The 22,090-nt window shown below is 39.4% G+C and overlaps 1 protein-coding gene across 1 annotated transcript; it reads right to left on the bottom strand.

The window, feature by feature from the left end:
* Nucleotides 1-49: 49 nt before the first annotated feature.
* On the bottom strand, nt 50-14,348 carry LOC101168867 (sterile alpha motif domain-containing protein 10). The gene is made up of 5 exons (XM_004070854.4): nt 13,940-14,348; nt 10,411-10,592; nt 1,485-1,653; nt 1,267-1,407; nt 50-367 (listed from the first exon to the last, which is right to left on the bottom strand). Exons 1-5 carry the CDS (start codon nt 13,950-13,952, stop codon nt 345-347), a joined length of 528 nt encoding a protein of 175 aa, XP_004070902.1. The 5' UTR covers nt 13,953-14,348; the 3' UTR covers nt 50-344.
* Between the last annotated feature and the right edge of the window lie 7,742 nt (nt 14,349-22,090).

Below are 22,090 nucleotides of genomic sequence, written 5' to 3'. Positions count from 1 at the left end.
CTCACAGTCATGTGACACTTTCACATTTAAAAACACCACAAAACTCAACTGTCATCTAAACATTTTTTTTATTAATCAATGTTTTTTGACATTCAAAGACAGAGAACAAAAATAAAAAGAAGTGAAACTTGAAAGTTGACCATGAATAAGCACTGATTAGCAGTAAGTAAACATACTGTCATGATGCTTTTTCATCACAGTTTTCAGTCTGTATCGTCTAGGGATGTATGTAATGTAGTCTATGGTCAGGAAGCAGCCAAAATCCCTGCTGCTGACCACATTCATTTATTCCACTGATTTTTCATAAATATATATTTAGAAATTCCAACTCTTCCACTTTTAAGCTAGGATATATTTCCAAAAGAACCTGAAACAGAGATAAAAAGGTAGGTTAGGTTTTGCTCATTTAAATAAAAATAATACATAAGGTGGAGCAGATAAAATACGTTTAATGGATCAAGTTTACTGTAAAGATTCATAACTGTCCACTTTGTCAATGGTACAGGTAGTTGTTTATTTTTACAATAATAAACAAAACATACCAGAGACTAAATCAATCAATTTTACTAAAAACCTCTTTAAAATCAAAATAACCCAAGTATTATGGTATATTGGGAATTTATCAAAGAAACTTCCTGGTTACAGAGTGAAGCCGTTTAGTGTACACACCCCACCCCCACCCCCCCTGCAACAGCAAATTATGTTTATCTTAATGAATCAAAAGTCAGATGAATCCACACAAAACAATCGCTGGTTATATTTCTGACTGTATTTTAGGTAGGGGTGTGAAAATTTGACAATTCATCAACTGTTAGAAAAACAACAGAGAGGTGAACTTTATTAAACTAAAATAAGAATGGATTTGCCATTAATTATTGTTTACTTGCTTGTTCATACACATATTTAATTTACATTTGATTATCTTGCAAGATTCTGGAAAACTTCACCTGTACTGTTCAGTACCCAGGTATTTATCTCTAAGTCTCACTGGTTAAAGTTTTGGCTAAAGATGTCCTGGATCGATCTCAGGTCAGTGAATTAGATCAAAATGATTTGTTTAAAATGAACTTCAAATCATATCGGCAACCACAAATTATGACATGAATCAAATTGTTGTTGAAATGATTCATTACACCCATAGTTTCAGGGCAAATTGATTAAATAAATCCAACAATTAAACAAATAATCACAAATACATAAAGATTTGTGTCATTTTACGTGTAAATACTTAAAGCATTTTAGAGTTGAAGTGGATGTAGTCCTCACCTCTGCTGAGCAGCTGTAAGTTGCGCCCTTCTTCTTGAACCTGCAGTTGCAGCACCTGCTGCAGCAGCTCCTGTCGAAGGGTTTCCTGCACTAACCCCATCCTTTCCAGCTTTTCATTGTTGAGTCGTAACAATGCACGACCTGTACCAAGAAAATAGAGTTCAGACCTGCTTTCAAAACGTTGTAATTGTGGGCCTCTATTCAATTTGCTGGACAACCTGTGATGGCGTGATGAGAGAATGCCTCGACATAGGTCAGGTAATTGTGTGGACAGTGTTTCTTCAGCCATTTACAAACATCTTGCTGTGACCAGAGTACCACAGGGCGGATCAGGCTGGGCTGAGTCGGACTTGTGTGATATATCCCATAACGGTCACTGGAGCAATACTGAAAGAGAAACGAAGAAAAGAAAAAGCATAGATACAAAGAAGACCCATATCTATTCATGAAAGAGCATGATTTTCACATGTTCATTTACTTTCTTTCAAAAGGACACAAGAATTGGAAAAACATGGCACCAATTTTCTTTTTATATGACATGGTTCCCCAACACAAACTTCACATAGATAGGATCCAGATGGGATTCGAACCAGGGCTAACCACTACCCCACCATGTAGCTCAGTTCTTGCAATGGTGCAACGAATAACAAATACTACAAGAAATGAAAAATAGGGCATGCACCCAAAAAAGCAGTCAGAAAAAAATCTTAATAGCTGTGTAGAAAAGCTTGAATCCAGCAGATCCTCTTAAAAAACTGAAATATATTTCAAAAAGCTTAATAGTGAAGTCACTTTCTCTCTTTGATCTTATTACACCTTTTATTTAGCTGACAAGTTTTTTTGCGTGGGATTTTCTGTGTTGATCAATCACTTCAGGATTGTAACCAAACCAATATAGTTGTTTTCAGGTTAAGTTTAGGTGAACTACCACACCTGCCAAATGAAGAAAACTTTAGAGGAAACACAATATTAGAGAATATAGCTCTGTGTGAGCCCTGGCTGAAATTTGGAAAAGTTAAATTATGATTCATTCTGTTTTGGTTAAGCCGTTTCCTGTTTGGGCTGCAAACAAATGACAAAGACCATCTCATCATCATCAAATAACCCCTCTTGTTAAAGCAAAATATGTCCAACACAAGAGGCCCTCAGCTCTCATCTGTCTGCCCAGCTGTTGGACAGGACAAGTTAAAAAAAAAAAAAATGACAAAGACCATCATATGTATCACTGAATTAACAAATGGTTGTTACACGAAATGGAAACTTTCTTGTTAAAATGTTTGAAGTATCTGCTAACTGTAACAAATAGCACATCAAATTTATTTTCTTCCCAGTACCCCTCCGGCTTCTTCCTACCCCTCCAGTTGTAGGGGTATTTGGAGTTGTAGTGGTATCTGAACTTGTTTTTCAAGTGGAAGCTGTAGGGACTTAGAACTGGATATTCCTCCTCCGGGAGGGTGATCAGCGGCACAGAAGAGAAACGTGTTTCTTCATGTGGATGTGCTCTGAAGCACAGAAGTTTTATCTATCGTCCGAGTACTGGCAGCCACGCACTAAGGTATAGCTCACCAGCGACTACACATCGTCATCAAGAGGTAGTGTCATCCAAATTTGAAGATAAACTCCATTTGGAGGGCTAAATGTAGGGGTAGGGAAGAATTTGAATTCAGCCCATGAAATCCAAGCAGAGCACAAATTAGCTAAACCCTAAAATACAATGTATATGGTTTGTAACTAAGATGACAATACCTTCATTCAAAATAGTTATTATCAGTGGTAACTAAAACCAAAAGCAAACATTAACAGTTTTTTTCTGTAATAAAGGACACATTAAAAAGTCTAACTTGAAGCTTCTTTTAAGTCAAGGAACGCAAATTGAATAACTTTGTTTAAAAAATCTTGTTTAGCATTTTTTGAACTGTTCATGATGTAAGAGATTTGCAAACACAGTGAATGAGGGAAAGATCTGCAGGAAGACCATAGACTCAATACTTTGTGTTAGTGTCTTACACTGACTTAATTTTAGTATGCATAAGTCGACTAAGCTACTCCTTTGAGAGGACAGGGATAGAGCACAGATCTATTAAAGTGCTCATGAGCAATCATGGCCACATGTACACGCAGATCAAACACAGTAGTTTTGAGTCTCCAACCTCTCTGAGGGATCAGTGAACACACAGTACCTCTTGCAAGAGCAGTGGGTTAACAAGAACAGTATGTAGACCTGTGTGATCTCAGAAACTAGCTCTTTAATCTTAAAAACATTCAGGATGTGAAACAGAGCAGGAATCAAACAGTGCCTTTGATCAGCCAATCAGCGTTAAAAATTTAGCAGGGACAGCATCTCTCCATATCAAGATTATCTGATGCAATTTAAAAAAGCTTGGCTCACATTTAAAAGTCAGGGAAACATTCCTGCCAGATTTGTTACTTACATACTGGAGTGTGATCTTTTAGCGCCACACACACTCAAAGCACTTTAATCTTCATACAAGCTTTTCAATTTAAAATACGTATACAGTATTTTTCCAAGTAGAAGTTGCAGTTTTTTGCATGGTTCGGCCAGGGGTGCCACTTATACTCCAGAGTGACTTATATGGGATTTTGAAAATAAAAAATGGGCTCATATATTTGTTATTTTCCCATTAACAACCAGTTGCCCTTTTACAGTTGTTCTCTACTTACAACCAATAGAGTGCAATGTAGGTGTTTGCATCGGTTTTTGCAACTGACAGAAGAAGTGCCGCTCAGTCTGATCAGCGGGTGGAGTCCAAAACAAACATGGAGGACAATCTGATTGTTCTCCGTTCTGAACTTTATATTTTTTCTAATTTGCCTCCAGACTTTATTAATCTTAATTTTATTTTTTCCTTTCTCAGACTAATGCGGGACAACAAGTCATCAAACCGGGTTACAGAGACACAGAAGTACCGCTGAAAGTGCCATCATTCAGATGCAGCTCCTGCCGTAGAAAATAAACCTCAGCGGGAAAATAAGACTTAATAATCTCATGAACCCAGAAATGAAGACATGTTTGCCGAGGCTTTTGTAGAGCTCCTCAAAATAAATTAACTTGATCTCTCAATGTCATCCATGTCTTTCATGCATTGTAAATGAGACACACAGACAAAAAAACTTTAAACATCAGCTTCTCCCATATTCAGAGCAATAGACTGTACTGTCGCATACTTTATAGCGCACATTAGGAGTGTCACTCTGCGCCTTAAAACCAGGAGTCCGTGCTTCCTTCGTCATCAGTTCGGTTTCATCCATAATAAACACCCGCTCCGGATGATAATTATTCTCCGTGATTATCTTCTTCAGCGTTTCCGAATATTTTCCAGCCACTTCTGAGTCAGCTGATGCCATTTCTCCGTGCAGGGGCACAGATTTCAGTTAGAGCGATTCAGGAACCAGTGGAAATAGCTGTAAAATATTCCTTAGCAGCCGGCCGTCAAGGAAGCCGACAGGGCCGCCATGCTCTTCATCTCCGCACCGCCTTCAGACGCAATAGTCTCACACAAGCATCTTCAGCCGAGGTTTTGTGATGAACTTGAATGAAACAAAACCTGCGAACGCGTGAAACCACAAATAGTGAAACACGAGGGAACACTGTACATGTTTCATACATGTAAATTATGCAGGACATTGGGTTTTTAGATATTCAATTTTTTATTGCTTTATAACACACAATAGCCTTGATGCTTATGATGTGGGTAACTGTGGTACTTTAGTGCCACTTGTGGAATGCAAATGAAGAAGGACTCAAAAAGTTATTAATAAACTATAATACTGTCTGCTTTTCTTTGAAATCTATCTAAGATCGATGACCTTAAATGCTGAAGACACCTTATTAGAGAGAATCTATGGATCATAAATATAGTGCAAAAATGCAAATCCCCAAAAACATCTTCTGAGGCCTTTTTGATGACTGGTTCTCACCTAGCCATTTTTTTCTAGATTTTTTAGAATAAATTATGCTTTGTTTACAGCTTCTGTTTCTGTTAGATTTTGTGTTTTACCAATCACAGTCAGACCAGGTTTCAGTTTTAATTATCACAATTGTTTCTGTTTCAGATAATTAACTATTTAGGACCACAGCTTTTTTTAAAGTCATTTCTGTTATGTTCCTCTTGTCTTCATCTAAAGTAAGTCCATATTCTAAGATTTATTCCAGTTGAAAATACTTCTAACCTGTATTTAAATCCACAAACCGCAGTTCATAAGAATCCTTATTGTAACTATATTTTCCAAAATGTCCATCACATGCTGCTGTACCCATGAAATTTCTGTTCTGTCCTTTCATTGTTTTATTTGTGCTTTGAGGGCAACTATAAAGAGCCATAATGGGAAAAAAACATTAGTAGCTGTTAATTTATTGTTTGAAAGATAAGCATGATGAAAACACACTCAAGTTGGGTTTCACAGTTTGTGAAACCACAACTAAATACAGCATTCCCCAAATTTTCACGGCTTTCATTGTGTTAGTGATTCAGTCACACAAACTGAAGTATTTCTTTTATTGTTCTCTGATGTTGATCTTATTTGGAAGACTTACGTGTTGTTTTAGGGCTTTTACTGCTTGGCAGTGTTCAGTAACTCTTCTGTCCCTCTGAGGTCTAAAATCATTCTGGATTGTCATGTAAGTACGCCTGTGATTACTGTGTTCAATCAATATTGTTGGATCACACCAAGTTTCTGTTCTGTTGCTCAGAACAGAAAGAAAAATACTTCATTTAATGTTTTAATAATTTGGTATGAATAGGGTGTTTTTGTTTAATTTGGTAATTATATTTTAATATGAAAACAAGTTCAAGAATTTTCAGTGGTTGTAAATGTAAAGGTGTTGTCAAATTTCCTTTTTGGAGTAATGGTTTAGCCCAAGGGTTTATTAACCAGCAGAGCTGTAATTTATCCTGGTTTTATTGTTTTAATCCTTGCCTACTGTAAACTTTAAACCATAGAAAAAAGGTAAATAAAAAAATCCTTCTGAGGTTTCCTGGTGTTTGTGCACTTATTTGTGTCATCCAATCTAAAAGTAAGGACTTTTCTTATATAAACCCTAATGCTTTATTCTAAGATATTTAACACTTTCATGGGTTAAAAACACAATTTAACATGTTTATGAAAACAACAAGATTTTCATACTAATGATCACAGGGTGCAAAGACATTTCACTCTTTGCACATATGTTCTTTGTTGGTATCAATTCATGGGGCAAGGTTCCAACAAATGGTTTCAAAGATTGTAAATGTGTGACATTTAAAGATACTTTAACTTAACTGGAAGTTCCTTTTATGAATTGCTTTGCTGGTTTTTAGAACAAACTAAGCAATGAGTTTCGTTTGAATAAGTCAAAAGTATGGCTTCTCCTTCACCCATCTGTCTGCTAAACATGTGATCCTGACCACAAACGATACATCAAATTTGCCCCTGAAAAGACGCTGGTCTTCTTGCTCATTGAGCTCTTGTAGAAAATTTTAGGCGCCTCATCAATGTGTTTTTTCCAAATCCATCACTTCTTGACTGCATTGACTGCAGATTGTTAATATGCTCTGGTTTTTCCGGTCGGGATTACTAAGAAAAGAAGCAACAATAATTATTTTCTAAATTATGAAAGGTGACAATCAATTCAACAAAAAATTAATAAAAAGCACTTTCTATTATACAAATTTCAAAAGTAGTGTATTGGATTTTGTTCTGATGTAAAATGTGTTTAGTGCTTTCAATTTTCAAACAGCCTGCTCCAACAGTTCAACCTTCTTCCTTGAAGATTCAAGCTGAAAGCTTCTATTTGCACTAATAAAGTGCCTCGTGAACTTTCTTTGAAATCCGGAAAACGTTTAAATAAATTTTCTCTCAGAGCTTTTAGATCTAAACATGAACAAGACTTCAGGAACAACAGTTAGTCACCAGATAAGATCATTTTGCAACTAGGAAATATATACGGCAGGGGATCCAACTAAACCTAAGCAGTAAGGAAAAATTGATGGGACTCCAAGAGTTGTGTGGCCTAATGATTATGTTTAAGTTAATATGGCTCCCAGGAAAAGGGATTTCACCCACAGCTGCTTTTCAGACTTTACTGGCCCCTAAGGCGTTGTTGATTTCAACAGAGCAGGTCTTATAATAAGGAAACAAAACAGCAGGCACACACAGAAACACACCCGTATTTTAACATCTGTTCACCTACATGCAGTCTTTTAGTTTGTAGTTTTACATTTCCATAGTAACAAAGTAATTGGCACATTATTGTCAACAGTGTGGGCAGGTGGCAGCAGTGGATCAAACACCAGCTCTTTAACCCTTGTGCTATCTTAGATGACCCCACCCTTACATTGACGTGTTCTCCCTACCATGACAAAGGTGGATAAAGGTGGAAAGATTTCATGTAATCCATGGACACCAGTGAAGATCACAAATCATTGAAGAAAAAAGGTTCAGTGCACTGTCTAGTGGGTCTAGATGACCCAACTCCCAACGTTAAAGTGCCTTGGATAGCACAAGGGTTAAAGGTGGGGACAAATTCTGTTTTATGTTGGACTTAAAAACCTTCACGGATTGATGGACAACAAAACAGATTCTCAACAGATTAATAAACACGAGCAAAGGCAACTACCCATCATCCTGAACTGTTTCTTTTATAAGGGTTAACACACTTCAGTCCATTTTATCCAGCACATTTTCAGGTCATATTTACCTTATTTTAGGAGATACAGAGCAGATACTTTAAATCATAACAGCCCTGAAAGAGGGTGCAATCTTATTTTGAATGATTGTATGCTGTTACCCTAGCTGCACCTAAACTGTACTGTCTTTTCAAACTAGTGAAGCAGAGGTAATATTCATTCTGCTTTGCTGACTGTTTCTGCACTGATTACTGCTTAGCCTGGGGGCTTGTAACTAGTACAGATGAGCCTTATTGTGACCAGGGTCAAGCATCATGTTGAGGGAAGCACTGCAGCAAGTGTGCAATAGCATAGAATGTTACTTTGGAAATAGTTGCTTAAAAATAAATTCCTTAACCCCCTTTTGATCTCTAACTCACCACAGACGTGTGTATTTTGTTGGCCGTATTATATCAGTTTGGTGAAATAAAATTCGTGCAATGTGAAAGGGCTGATGCAGTGGAGCGAAATAGATTCAAGGACAATACATAAAATCAAAGACAAACTGAGCCAGTCATGAGAAATAAGGGCCGCACACATGTTCTAGAGTCGCTCAAACATGTTCCTTAAAGACAAAAATAAACCAGGCTCCACATTATGTGCATCAAAGAGGATTGAAGCAAACAAGCAAGTCAGTGAAAACAACTCTGTTATCAGCACAGGCCAGTTCTGTGTGTGCCGCTTTGGCTTCAGCTCCTATACCAGCCTTTTAAAGAGCCTTTTAGGGGTGAAGACAAAAGCATGGACTCTCTGACTTGTAACCACAAGCTTTAAATGAGGCCAGTCTGACTGTGCACCATACATGGACCCCTTCTGTTGTTAATACTGACTGCCTGAGCCGACAAGGCTGCATCAGATAATAGGGAACTTTAATTTAAACTGGAACCGAACAGCTCCTGGACATCAAAAATGACAATAGTTCAAATGCAAAGATGAAAATGAAAAAAAGACAGAAAATGACATGCTATTATCCTGTAACAACAATCACAGACTAGATCCCATCTGGAAGTGAATATTAAAATACATTCTGTTTCTTCTGCTCTCGGTAAACACACAGCGGTGCTGCGGCACAGTGTGAGCGTCAGAAGACCTGGGCTATTTAAAGCAGAGCTAAAAGGCAGTCGGAGCCCGCTGACCCGCTGGGGAAAGAGCAACTTCCATTTTAACAAAGTGTCCATTGACAACAAAGGATGTGACCGTTTGCATTCGCCAGACCCAGATTCTGTTCCATCAGACTGTCTACCAAAGAATTTTTAATGAAAAGTGTTTGAACATAAGTGAGGAGTGTGTGGGTTCAAGGATACCAGCAGAACAATAAAAAAAAAATTTTTAACAGTCTGCATAAATCAAATAACTAATTTTCATTTATGAAACATTTTTCTAACAAATGTATAGATTCATTTAATCTCAGGACTTGAACTTTCTGAATAAATTGATAAAAGTCGACACATATATTTGAAAACTACCAATGTTAGTGTTCTGCTGCAGATTTTTCATCTTTTTTAATTGTGCAAGCTGAGACTGGCCTAAACTCAAGTGATGCACAAATTAATTAAAAAGCTGTTTTACTACATCCCTATTTTACAGCACTGTTCACAAGTCTAAGGCAAAACCAATGTAGTTTTACTTTGCCAACATGAAGCCAGAATTTTTCATAATTATAGAGTAATATTGTTTTACCAAACATATCTGTTAATAGAATAAATGTGACAAACACAGACATCAGTGGCTGTGCAGCAGTTTTCTCCTTTTGATCAAAAGTGCACAATATGAGGCATGCATTCACATGATAGTTTTATAGAAAGCCCCATCTGATCAAACACAGCAGGGCATATATGAGAAAAATTGCATTTCTGAGTATTTCTTTATTCAAATTGTTGTAAATCAAGAGCAGATAAAAACAAGGAGGGGAAGGGGGCGGGGTTACTCCTTGCCAACGATCCCGCCCGCAGCTCAGAGGCAAATTTCTAACAAACAACTGTTACTCTGCAGAAACTATGTCCTAAAATATGGTATTGCTTTTTTTTTCATTATTATTTTGGCTAAAATCTGCATAATCATACTTTAAAAAACCACTAGGAACCCTTTTGCAAAAAATCTAAAGAGGATCGGAGTGGGTCTTTAAAAAGTAGCTAGGTAATTTACTTTAAGACTGTTGAATCCCACGACAGCTGTTAATGTTAAGAAAAAAGAAAAGTTTGTTTGTAATGGAGTCACAAGGGATTCACAGCACCCACCAGCACAAAACCAACATTTGTATATGTATGTATGCAATGTTAAAGATGAAAAACACACAGCGTGCAGCTTTTTTTTTCCAGCTAGAATTCAGTATAAAATGATTACTGTTAATACAGCAGGCAGAAACATATCCAACACATCTCATAACTGGAGAGGGGTGAAAAAGAAAGCCTAAGGCAGTAATCAAACCATGGACTAGTTGTGTTGTTTGGCATGTGGAGGTCATGGAGGTGTTAGGTACCTGCAGGGCCTCCGTCCCCGGCTGCTGCAGAAGCTTCACTGTTCTGCCTCCTGCTGTTTTCTGTCCGCGCCCGTCATGCCAGGTTAGGTTTCCGCCAGTCCGTCGACTCAATTGGTGCTTGAAGTCCTCAGGGAGAGCCCTGTACTCCACAGCTGGACGGCAGAAACTGAAGCTGGACGCGGCTGGGGTAAATAAAACAGTCTGACAGTCACAAAAATAATATTCATAATACTAGAGAAGATATGTTCTGCAAAAAAAAGAAAAAAACGCTAAACACCGTGCGCCACAGATATGAACCAATGTCATTCCTGATCAATTTCAATGTGAAATGCCTGCTCAGATCCGCTCCATTAACTCAGGTAACACAGTCGCCCCTTGAAAAAGCTTGTGGGCAAATGTCAGCAGTGTAACAAGCTATTTTCTCATCATTATGAGCAGGCCTGCAGGCACACATCCAAGTCCTCTCAACAGCAGGTGGCTCCCCCACATCCAGTAATTAAAGAGTGTTGAACCACAGTAAACATGCTGTTATTGGCACAGATTCTGGCACAAAGCCACAGGTCATTATGGATTCATGAGCCTCAATGAAGGGATTTTCTAGCCATGAAGAAACGTGCAAGCCTCAGCCTCAGTGTATTGGTTGTCCAAGTTGACTAAGAGAATGTAAAAAGAAGACAGAAGGAATGCAACTGTCGGGGGGGGGGGAGGTTCTAGAGATGAAAGACTCCTCTTTGCATTTCAAGCTGCATCTTTTCTGTCTTTCAGCATCTCCAGCAGAGGGACGCAGACAAAGTGAGTCCTACAGTCATCGGGGAACGCCTGCATCATTGAGTTCTGTCGGTTCCTCTGAGCTTAAACTCAAAAATGGAATTCCTAAGATCGCTGATGTGTTTTTTGTTTTAATAAACACACAATAAAGAATGATGCAAAGCAGGAATCAGCCTAAAATGCACCTCAACTTTTCTTGACAGGCTGTGGATAACAGTTAAGTGTGCTCTACTCTAACTGATTTAAAGTGCATAATTAAAAGCATTTGTATCTTCTTGTTTTTTGTCCCTCTTTTGATTTCCCCTTGTTCTTCTTTTTATGGGAGGAATAAGTTCCTCGTTAGCTAAGTGGCGGCACTGGAACGGAAAACACTTTCATGAATCAAAGCCTAATTTAAGAGCGCTGCCTGGCTGCCATGTTTAATGTGGTGTTTTTGTCGGGCAGATTAAAGCTCTTCACAGATGGGTTTAGGGAATGTCTAAACTTAAGTATGAAAAAGCTTTACCTCCATAAAAATATGAAAAAATAACTTTAAAAAAAAAAAGACGCCGCTGGGATTAAGTTTCAATTTGATTGTGAAGGTGTGCGGTTCAACTATAAACAAAACTGATTCCTATGACACCTCAGGGACTTCATGGACACTCACTGCCATCCTATAATTATAAACAAGTTGGCTTTTATTATCCTGAGATCCATTCATGCATGTCCTCTGCACTAGATATAGATCTTTGTGATGCATCTTTGACTTTGTAGTAGCTTCCCATCTCATTTCCAAAACGCTCCACTGAGGATGTTCTGGTCTTTTCGACATCTCACTTGTTTGATGATGGGAACATCATCTTCATGATGTGTCAAAAATCAAAACCAAGTAAAAATGTCTTTGTTCACTTGGTATCTCTGAGTGATGAATGACTTTGATGAACACAGTATTTTACATTGTCATTGTCCCCAGCTGGCCTGGATTTAGCCAGCCCCACTAAGGGGTGCAGGTAGAATATCGGGAGGGGGGGGTCCGATTATGCTGAAAGTTTGGGGTGTCAGAAAACCATACTATGATCACATCAGTTCGTCCATCCATAAATCCAACTTCTCCTTTGATCTATTTGAGATTTATTCTAGGTTTATTTGTTAGATGCTCTTCCTGGCTTTACCCTCTGCATTTACCAAGCTTGGGACATGCTCATGCAGGACACTAGTTTGTGGCCTGTTGAGACATTTTTCTATTCTCCCTTTTTTCTATCTATTTGTCTGCTTGTCTGTTCATCCTTACATTTTTTTGTCTTTTATTTTATTTTATTTTGGGATTTTGGTTTTTTTTACGGAAGCCGAAAACAGCCTGCCCTACTTTTTTACCATTTTCTCTTGATAACAAGATCCACTATCTCGTTATCAGAAAAAAAATAACAAGTTTGTTTTCTCATGACATTAGAGGACCCAAACAGTCCAACTCAGTCCGATACAATATACTTTTGTCATTTTTTCTATAATCTGCAGCAAAACAAAGCAGTTTGTCAGAGAAAATGTTGATCACAATTGCATTAAATCAATTATAAATTGATAAGTTCTTCTGATGTTCGGCAGGCACAGACGCTCGTCGGCTCTGGGTTCTGCCATTCAACCTGTTGTCGGGGGTTTTAGGCAAATAAAGGGAGGTGCATGAGACAGAATTAAGGTGTTTGAGGATCGTACATCCACTAATACATGAAATATAGACTAAAAAAAACTTTTGGGGAGTGTTTTCTTCTTCTGGCTTTGTTGTTTACCACAAAATAAAGAAACTTATCCCTTGTGCTATCTTAGATGACCCCACCCTTACATTGACGTGTTCTCCCTACCATGACAAAGGTGGATAAAGGTGGAAAGATTTCATGTAATCCATGGACACCAGTGAAGATCACAAATCATTGAAGAAAAAAGGTTCAGAGCACTGTCTAGTGGGTCTAGATGACCCCACTCCCAATGTTAACGTGCCTAGGATAGCACAAGGGTTACAACAGGTAAAGTCTCTACGTCTCTGAGTGAGTATCTTCTTCATTATCTAATTATCACAAGGAAGCTAAATTTGTTTTTTTAGTGATAAGGAGGTAGTGGATCTCCTTATCACAAGAACACAAAAAAACAAAAAAAAAAGTCAAGCAGGCGGTTTTCAAGATTTTTTTGTTAATTTAATTTTAGTTTTTGTGGGGGGTGGTTGTTTTTTTGTTTGTTGTTTTCTTTAGTTAATTGTGGATTTTTGCAGGCCATCCCATTTAAAGGGGGTTGTCACTGCATTTGTCGGGGGGCATTGCCCCCCTTTTCCCATGCCTAAACCTGGCCTTGCTCTCCAGTATTATTAATTACTAAACAGCATGGCTGAAATAAATATTGAATCCACAATGACTTCATATTAACTATATTTTTTAAGTTTTCTTACAAAATATCTTTTTGTGAAATAAACAAACTGTTTTATTACAGTAGTGATGGTAACAGAGCATAGTTGCTAGTTTGTTAAGTAAATGTACATTAAAACTAACAGAAAAACTATTTCTTGCCCCAAAACAACTTTAAATTGATTCATTGATTTATGAGTTGATAATCCATTATTCAATGACAACTGGTTACATTTAAAACAGCCAAACGAAGGGAATGTGACGTCACACCAAGAATTTAAAACTAGTTCAACTAGTATTACATCAATACTGGCGCCTGCAGTTTCAGTGGAGTGTAGACTAAACACCAAAACAAGAATATTTCTGTCTGACAGGAAAGTAAAGCTTCCCACCGTCCACAGCCATGGAGGAGCTTCCGAGCCGAAGTGTGTCTGTCTAAAACAGAAAACCTCTCATCGTCTCCGGGGAGCGACGCTCCGGGCGGTTCTCCGGTAAAAGTTTCACAGATGTCCGGCAGCAGCAGCAGCGCTCCTCATCCTCTGCTGCTGAGAGGGTTTAGGAGTCAGCCGCGGTTCCCGGTGCGCCGGAGTGCGAGCAGCAGCTCAGAGTGCTCTGAAGTCGAGCAGGAATGTGCGCTTCAGCCGCTGGATGACGAGCAAAGCTGGCGCGAGCGAGCCAGAGTAAAGCGCGTGCGCGGCGCGTGCATCTCGTGAGAATCAGCCGCGCGGCTTTTTCTCAAGAGCATACATGAGCGCAGTCAAAGTGCAGCCGCGGGCCCTATAATTACCGAGTCCAGGCTCTGATAGAGGAAGAAAAGAGTCCTATCATCACTGCAGCTCCCATCCTGAAGAACCTCCCCTCTCTGGAAGACAGAAAATGATAAAAAATATCACTGACCCCATCGGCCACGAAAATAAAAACCCTGTTAAATATCAGGGAGCCTGACGATTTCTTAAACAAAAAAAACGTGCCTGAACATTTTTTTTTTTTACTTGAGATCAATAAAATTTGTTGAGATGTCGAATATGTATGACCTTATTTATAATAAATGTACTTAAAAAGCTTCTAAGAATAATAATAACTCAAGTAACAGAAATGTGCTCCTTTAAACAGAGTAAAAATAGTATTTGAAACAATCGATTAAGATTTGAGTTACAGCTTAAATAAGCTTTCACTTCGGCAAAGTGTTCTATTGAGTAGCATTCAGAATGCCATGTCCAAAGTCCGGCCAGTCAGCCAAATGTACAAATGTCCACCAGTCCCTGTCATAAAATCAATAAAAGGCTGCCCCCAACACTTTCTTGATTGGTTAAATTATGTTATAAGCTTTTGTAATCTAGCCACAGGGGTTGCAAGCCAGTAACTTCTGTGCCGGTCCCAAGCCCGGATAAATAGAGAGGGTTGCGTCAGGAAGGGCATCCGGCGTAAAAATTGCCAAAATAACCATGCGAATCATCCACAACACTTTAGACATACCGGATCGGTCGAGGCCCGGGTTAACAACGACCGCCACCGATGCTGTTAACCTACAGGGTGTCGGTGGAAATTTGACTACTGTTGGTGGAAGAAAGAGGGGAGGCAGAAGGGTCCGTGGCCAGAGAGAGAAGGGAAAAGGCAGGAACATAGGTTTGAGAATAGGGACTCTTAACGTTGGCACAATGACAGGGAAAGGCAGAGAGCTGGCAGACATGATGGAGAGAAGGAAGGTAGATGTACTGTGTGTGCAGGAGACAAGGTGGAAGGGCAGCAAGGCACGTAGTATTGGAGGAGGATACAAACTGTTCTATCATGGTGTTGATAGGAAGAGAAACGGGGTAGGAGTGATTCTGAAGGGGGAGTTTGTAAACAGTGTTCTAGAAGTGAAAAGAGTCTCAGACAGGATGATGAGCTTAAAGTTAGAAATCGAAGGGGTGATGGTGAATGTAGTCAGTGGGTATGCGCCACAGGTTGGCTGTGACTTAGAAGTAAAGGAGAGATTCTGGAGTGAGTTGGATGAGGTCATAGAGAGTTTTCCCAGAGGAGAGAGAGTTGTTATTGGAGCAGACTTTAATGGGCATGTTGGTGAGGGCAACAGAGGTGATGAGGAGGTGATGGGCAGGTTTGGTGTGAAGGAAAGGAATCTGGAGGGACAGATGGTGGTGGACTTTGCGAAGAGGATGGAAATGGCTGTAGTCAACACTTACTTCCAGAAGAGAGAGGAACATAGAGTGACATACAGAAGTGGAGGTAGGAGTACTCAGGTGGACTACATCCTATGTAGACGAGGTCATTTGAGAGAGGTTAATGACTGCAAAGTGGTGGTAGGAGAGAGTGTAGCCAGACAGCACCGCATGGTGGTGTGTAAAATGACTCTGGAGGTCAGGAAGAAGAAGAGAGGGAAAACAGAAAAGAAGACCAAGTGGTGGAAGCTACAGAATGAAGAAACTTGTGAGGAATTTAGGCAGAAGTTGAGGCAGGTCCTGGGTGGTCAGGATGAGCTTCCAGAGGACTGGGAAACTACAGCAGAGATTATCAGGGAAACAGGTAGGAAGGTGCTAGGTGTGTCATCTGGAAAGAGGAAAGACGGTAAAGAGACTTGGTGGTGGAATGAGGAAGTACAGGAATGCGTCCAGAGGAAGAGGTTGGCTAAAAGGAAGTGGGATGTAGAAAGGACTGAGGAAGGTAGACAGGAGTACAAGGAAGCGCAGCGTAGAGTGAAGAGAGAGGTGGCAAAGGCCAAACAGAAAGCTTACGATGAGCTATATGACAGGTTAGACACAAAGGAAGGAGAAAAGGACTTGTACAGGCTAGCCAGACAGAGAGACAGAGATGGGAAGGACGTGCAACAGATAAGGGTGATTAAGGACAGAGATGGAAAGGTGCTAACAACCCAAGAGAGTGTACAGAAAAGATGGAAGGAGTATTTTGAGGAGCTGATGAACGAGGAAAATGACAGGGAAAGAAGGGAGGAAGATGTGGTTGTTGTGGAGCAGGAAGTAGCAGAGATTGGAAAGGATGAGGTTAGGAAGGCTCTGAAAAGGATGAAGAGCGGAAAGGCCGTTGGTCCTGATGACGTACCTGTGGAGGTATGGAAGTGCCTAGGAGAGACAGCAGTGGAATTTCTAACAAGGTTGTTCAATAGGATTCTAGAGAGTGAGAAGATGCCTGAGGAATGGAGGAGAAGCGTTCTGGTCCCGATCTTTAAGAACAAGGGTGACACGCAGAACTGCAGCAACTATAGAGGAATAAAGTTGATGAGCCACACAATGAAGCTGTGGGAAAGAGTAGTGGAAGCCAGGCTTAGGAAGAAGGTGGAGATCTGTGAGCAGCAGTATGGTTTCATGCCCCGTAAGAGCACCACTGATGCCATTTTTGCTTTGAGAATGTTGATGGAAAAGTACAGAGAAGGTCAGAAGGAGCTGCATTGTGTGTTCGTAGATTTAGAGAAGGCGTATGACAGGGTGCCGAGGGAGGAGCTGTGGTACTGTATGAGGTCGTCTGGAGTGGCAGAGAAGTATGTCAGAGTAGTTCAGGACATGTATGAGAGAAGTATGACGGTGGTGAGATGTGCTGTAGGTCAGACAGAGGAGTTCAAGGTGGAGGTGGGACTGCACCAAGGATCAGCTTTGAGTCCTTTTTTGTTTGCTATGCTGATGGACAGGCTGACAGACAAGGTAAGACAGGAATCTCCCTGGACAATGATGTTTGCGGATGACATTGTAATTTGCAGTGAGAGTAGAGAGCAGGTGGAGGAACAGCTAGAGAGGTGGAGGTTTGCTCTGGAAAGAAGAGGTATGAAGGTCAGTCGTAGTAAGACAGAATACATGTGTCTGAACGAGAGGGATCAAGGTAGAAGCGTTAGGTTACAGGGGACTGAGGTGAAGAAGGTGCAGGAGTTTAAGTACTTGGGGTCAACAGTTCAGTGTGATGGGGATTGTGGAAAAGAGGTGAAGAGGCGAGTGCAAGCAGGTTGGAGCGGTTGGAGGAAAGTGTCAGGAGTGTTGTGTGACAGAAGAGTGTCAGCAAGACTCAAAGGAAAGGTGTACAAGACAGTGGTGAGACCAGCTCTGCTCTATGGGTTAGAGACGGTAGCAGTGAGACAGAGACAAGAGGCTGAGATGGAGGTAGCAGAGATGAAGATGTTGAGGTTCTCCTTAGGAGTGACCAGGTTAGACAGGATAAGGAACGAGTACATCAGAGGGACGGCTCATGTTGCCTGTGTTAGCGACAAAGTCAGAGAAGCCAGACTGAGATGGTTTGGACATGTTCAGAGGAGGGATAGTGGATATATTGGTAGAAGGATGTTGGAGATGGAGCTGCCTGGCCGGAGGGCAAGAGGACGACCAAAGAGGAGATATTTGGATGTCTTAACAGAGGACATGAAGTTGGCTAATGTTAGGGTAGAAGATGTCCATGATAGAGTGAGGTGGAAAAGGATGATTCGCTGTGGCGACCCCTGATGGGAAAAGCCGAAAGAGAAAGAAGAAAGATGTTATAAGCTTTTGTAAACCTGTGAATACTTGACCTTCAGAGCCTTAACGGCCAAAGAAGAACAGATTTATTTGTTTCTGTGATCAAAACAGCAATGGCTTGTACTTCTGAACAAGATAACTATAAATGTTTTTGTCCTGTTGACATGTTTTATATTTAGAAGTTTACACAAGGACTAAACAGTGGTGCGGTGGTTGCACTCTTGCCTCACAACGAGAAAGCCCTGGTTTGAATCTCGGCTGGGACCTTTCCGTGAGGAGTTTGCATGTTCTCCTCGTGCACATGTACTTTCTTCATAGGTTCACAGGTTACTCAGTGGGAGTGATTGTGGGTTCTGCAACAGATTGCAGAAAAGCCTTCACCCAACAGTGGCCTGGATAGGCTCCAGCAACCTTGTGACCCCAAAAGTGATATAGCAGGTTAAGAAAAGTGATAGATGTAAGTAACATTTTAAATTAAATCAGAGTCAATGCTCACAAAAGTTTTTTTTCTTCCAGGCAGACTTTTTCTTCTCAAAAAGGTCTTGATTAATTTGACTGTTTTGACAGTGTCACACACACAAAAACATGAATTTAATGAGACAATGATGTGATGTGTCTTGAATGTTTCAAACTCTTAAGTTAGCACTGGCTGCCCAGGCACTCACACTGTGCATGCAGCAGATATTACTGAGGCTTACATAATGTCTCCTCTTTCATATTAAATGAAAACAACAGAGAACGGTGTGATGCCAAAAAAAACAACACATTTCTACAAAGCTGGATTGTCTTCCTTTGCTCTTCCTCTGACTTTTTATCAACAGCTTGAACATTGGAGCCCGAATGCTTTTTAGCACGTTGCTGCCCCAACAGGTGAAGACGGGAACGGCAATTTCCAATGTCAGTTGAAAATAGTGGAAAAGTGAATTTTTAATGTTTTTCTGTGGGTTTCCTTGTGTCTTTGATTGAAGAGAACTGCATGACTTAAACAGGGATTATCACTGAGATACATTCACTTTTTTGGGATGCATGTATGGGTAGTGATCATTCCCTTAATCACTGAGAATCTGCTGAAGGAGAAGATGAAATTGGAAAAGTCAATAATACAAGTAATATCTGCTTTCCTTAGTTTGTTCACTGAATGGCAGCCAGCTACAGAACTAAAAGATGTCCAAAATACTTGAAGAATATAGTGTTACATGTTTTTTTTCTAAGATATACATTTTTACATTTAGTTGAATTAAAAAGGACGTTGAAAGGGATTGCCCTCTGGTGAAGCATAGTGAGTAACAAACAAAAAAAGTTGTTGTCAAATTTTTCCTTTTGCAAAATGCACAGTGACACTATGATTAAAAATCAGTTTCTTTTACCAGAAAAATGCAAACTTCAATCATATAATAAACTGCTTAAACAAAAGCCCAAATTTAGTATTTAGATGTTTCCATCAAAGACTGAGGCTACTATAGATGAACACAAAGAAACCAGAATACCTAAGGTTTAAAAACAACATAAATTGCACATTAATTAACTTAATGTTTCTTGCTTGATAGCTTCATCTGTCAGATTTCCTTATTTATTTCCAGTAAATTCACAGAGAACTAAATATTTTAAATTTTCGATTCAAATACCGGTATGTTTAATTCGTGGTATTTTAACAGTAAAATAAAACATAGCAATCCCTTTGAAATTCAACGAGTTATACTTTTTTTTACTTTAAAATTTCAGAAAACGTATCTATAAAAAGGTTTATTAAATTTTAAAATCTTTATTTTTAAAAATGTCAAAAAAATGTAACTTTTTGTTTCAAACAGCTTAAGGTTTAATTTGCACTAGTGAGCATATAATATAAAGAGACAGAGAGGTAAAATCACTCAGAGATTAACAGGAAATGAAAGAACAATCTTTCTCGTGAATAATTCCAGACATCCTCCTTCAACCAATAATAGTATGTAACAACTTCCTAATTCCCTGGTAGAGCTGACCAAACTATTATGACTGGATAAACATTCTGTTCCCTGCGGCTGTGAGTGCAGAGATGCTTTTCTGAGTGATTTCGGTTATACCTGAAGCTGCTTCTGTTGTAACAGACAGGTTGTGAGCTTTAGCAGCTTCTGCACATTTGGCCTAGTTAGAGAGCAAAAAGATGAAAGAGACTCCTTAAATTAATAGTTTCCACAGGAGAAAACATCAAAGAGACTAAAATAGCCATTGCAGGCATGTGAGGTCCCTCGTGAGCTGCTGCTGCCTTTTGTTTAAAAATTTAAGAAAGTAATTTTTTATATTGTTTTTATGGTCAGTTCAAGAATGGTCCTGATGTGGCTCTGCTCACTTGAAGCTAATTACTAAAATAAATGTAGAGATAGAAACCAGTTTTCTTTCATCTATAATAAACAATGTCTAATATGTGATTTCTAGTTTTAATTAAACATTTAAAACAGGATTCTGTTTCAGGAGGTTATGTAACACTAGGGGGCGGTCATGTTCTGGACATTGCTCTTCATCTTGTTATTGAGGCAGGTGTTACATAGCAAACCTGATTCTGAAGATGCACATATTCATGGTTAATAGGAACTTCAAAAGTTTTGATTGAGAAATAGATTTCAGTTTTGCTTTATGGCAAAGCAAAGACAACTATGATCTGTCTTTATTGTTGGATTAAATACATTTAAATCATTTTAAAAATGACTGTAAGTCATGCCTCCTGGTTGGCCAAGGTCACCACAGTCATCTCGGATTTTTCATTTTGAACAACTGTGTGTGGATGGTGGCAAACCTGTGAGTTGAAGCAGCAGCACTGGCTGAAACCTAGCGATGACAACACAGACCAGTGGACCTGTTGAAGTAAACTCACCGGCCCACATTTGGGACTATGGGTAAAAAAAGGAGTAAAGCCCCTAACACAATACAATGTAATGAAAATAAAAGTAATCTGCTTTAGCATGGGGTGATATGGTGAAGTAGTGGTTTGCATTTATCCTCATGGCAAGAAGGCCCTGGTTCAAAAGCAGCAGGGATATTTGTGTGTGGAGTTTGCATGTTCCCGGTTTCCTCCCACAGTCCAGAAACAGGCATCATAGGTCTATTGGTGATTCTAAATTGGCCCTAGGTGTCCATGTCATGGAAGTGTGTGAGTGTGTGGCCCGGCAATAGACTGGGAACGTTTTAAGGGTGTACCCCATCTTCATCCAACAGTAGCTGCGATAGCCTTCAGCAGCCCTGCGACCCCAAAAGGGACACCACGGGTCCAGAAAACAGATGGATGGATGTATAAAACAGGTATAAAGGTAAATGTGCCAAATAATGCACTTTTTTACCAATTTTATGTATTATTTATTATTTTTACTCAGAGGTTTTTACCATAGGTTTTTTAATGTATGAGTGTTGCACAGATTAGGGAAGCAATTTTTGAAATTCATTGTACTTGTGACAGTGACAATAAAGATCTACTTAAAAATCTAATCAAATTTTCACTGATGCTGGGGAAATGAGTTTCCTGCTGTCTAGAGCATCCTGATACACACATGTGTGCGTGCTGACTCTGTCCAGATGTGTACACATGAATGTGGCAACAGCAAACACACTTCACCCCCTAGCTAAAGTGTGAAGTGTTTCAACCACAGCATGAGATTTGTCTACACAAACTAGGGAATTCCACAGATGGGAATCATTCGTGAAAGTGAACAAAAAGAAGAGAAAAGAAAGTGTGTTTCTTTTTTTTTCTTACACAAATCGAAACAAGCAATTAAACAAGCAGATACTTAATCCAACCTCTGCACAGTCGGATGCTTGATCATACATTCATGATGTAGTGAAATCATTCTTTTCCTCTCGTTCCTTTTCGTCTTGTAAAACATTCACTGTACATAAAATAACCACAAAAGCAACGGAAATGAATAATTACATGGGATAGCTCTAAAATATCATATTATTAGCAACTTATCTTAGCGAAATACACCTCAGCCTCTTTGAATGTACTATAGACACTAAGAGTGGTGATTTTCAAGGTAGCTCCGAATTTAGACCATTGGTGCTAAAATCAAACAGGAACAAAAGACCAAAGGGTGGATAAACAAAAACATGGCCTCCCATCTGCAG

The sequence above is a fragment of the Oryzias latipes genome, chromosome 7, assembly GCF_002234675.1.
Source record: "Oryzias latipes chromosome 7, ASM223467v1".
Classification (NCBI taxonomy): Eukaryota; Metazoa; Chordata; class Actinopteri; order Beloniformes; family Adrianichthyidae; genus Oryzias; species Oryzias latipes.
The sequence above is the reverse complement of the archived record's forward strand: the minus strand, read 5'-3'. Positions and strand labels throughout refer to the sequence as shown.

Bases quoted from the DNA above. Each gene is read 5' to 3' on its own strand.
- LOC101168867 (XM_004070854.4), bottom strand. The intron at 1,654-10,410 runs GTACCTAACACC...TTTCTCTTTCAG, and splicing joins CGGGGACGGAGGCCCTGCAG to TATTGCTCCAGTGACCGTTA. The intron at 368-1,266 runs GTGAGGACTACA...TCTCTGTTTCAG, and splicing joins CTTACAGCTGCTCAGCAGAG to GTTCTTTTGGAAATATATCC.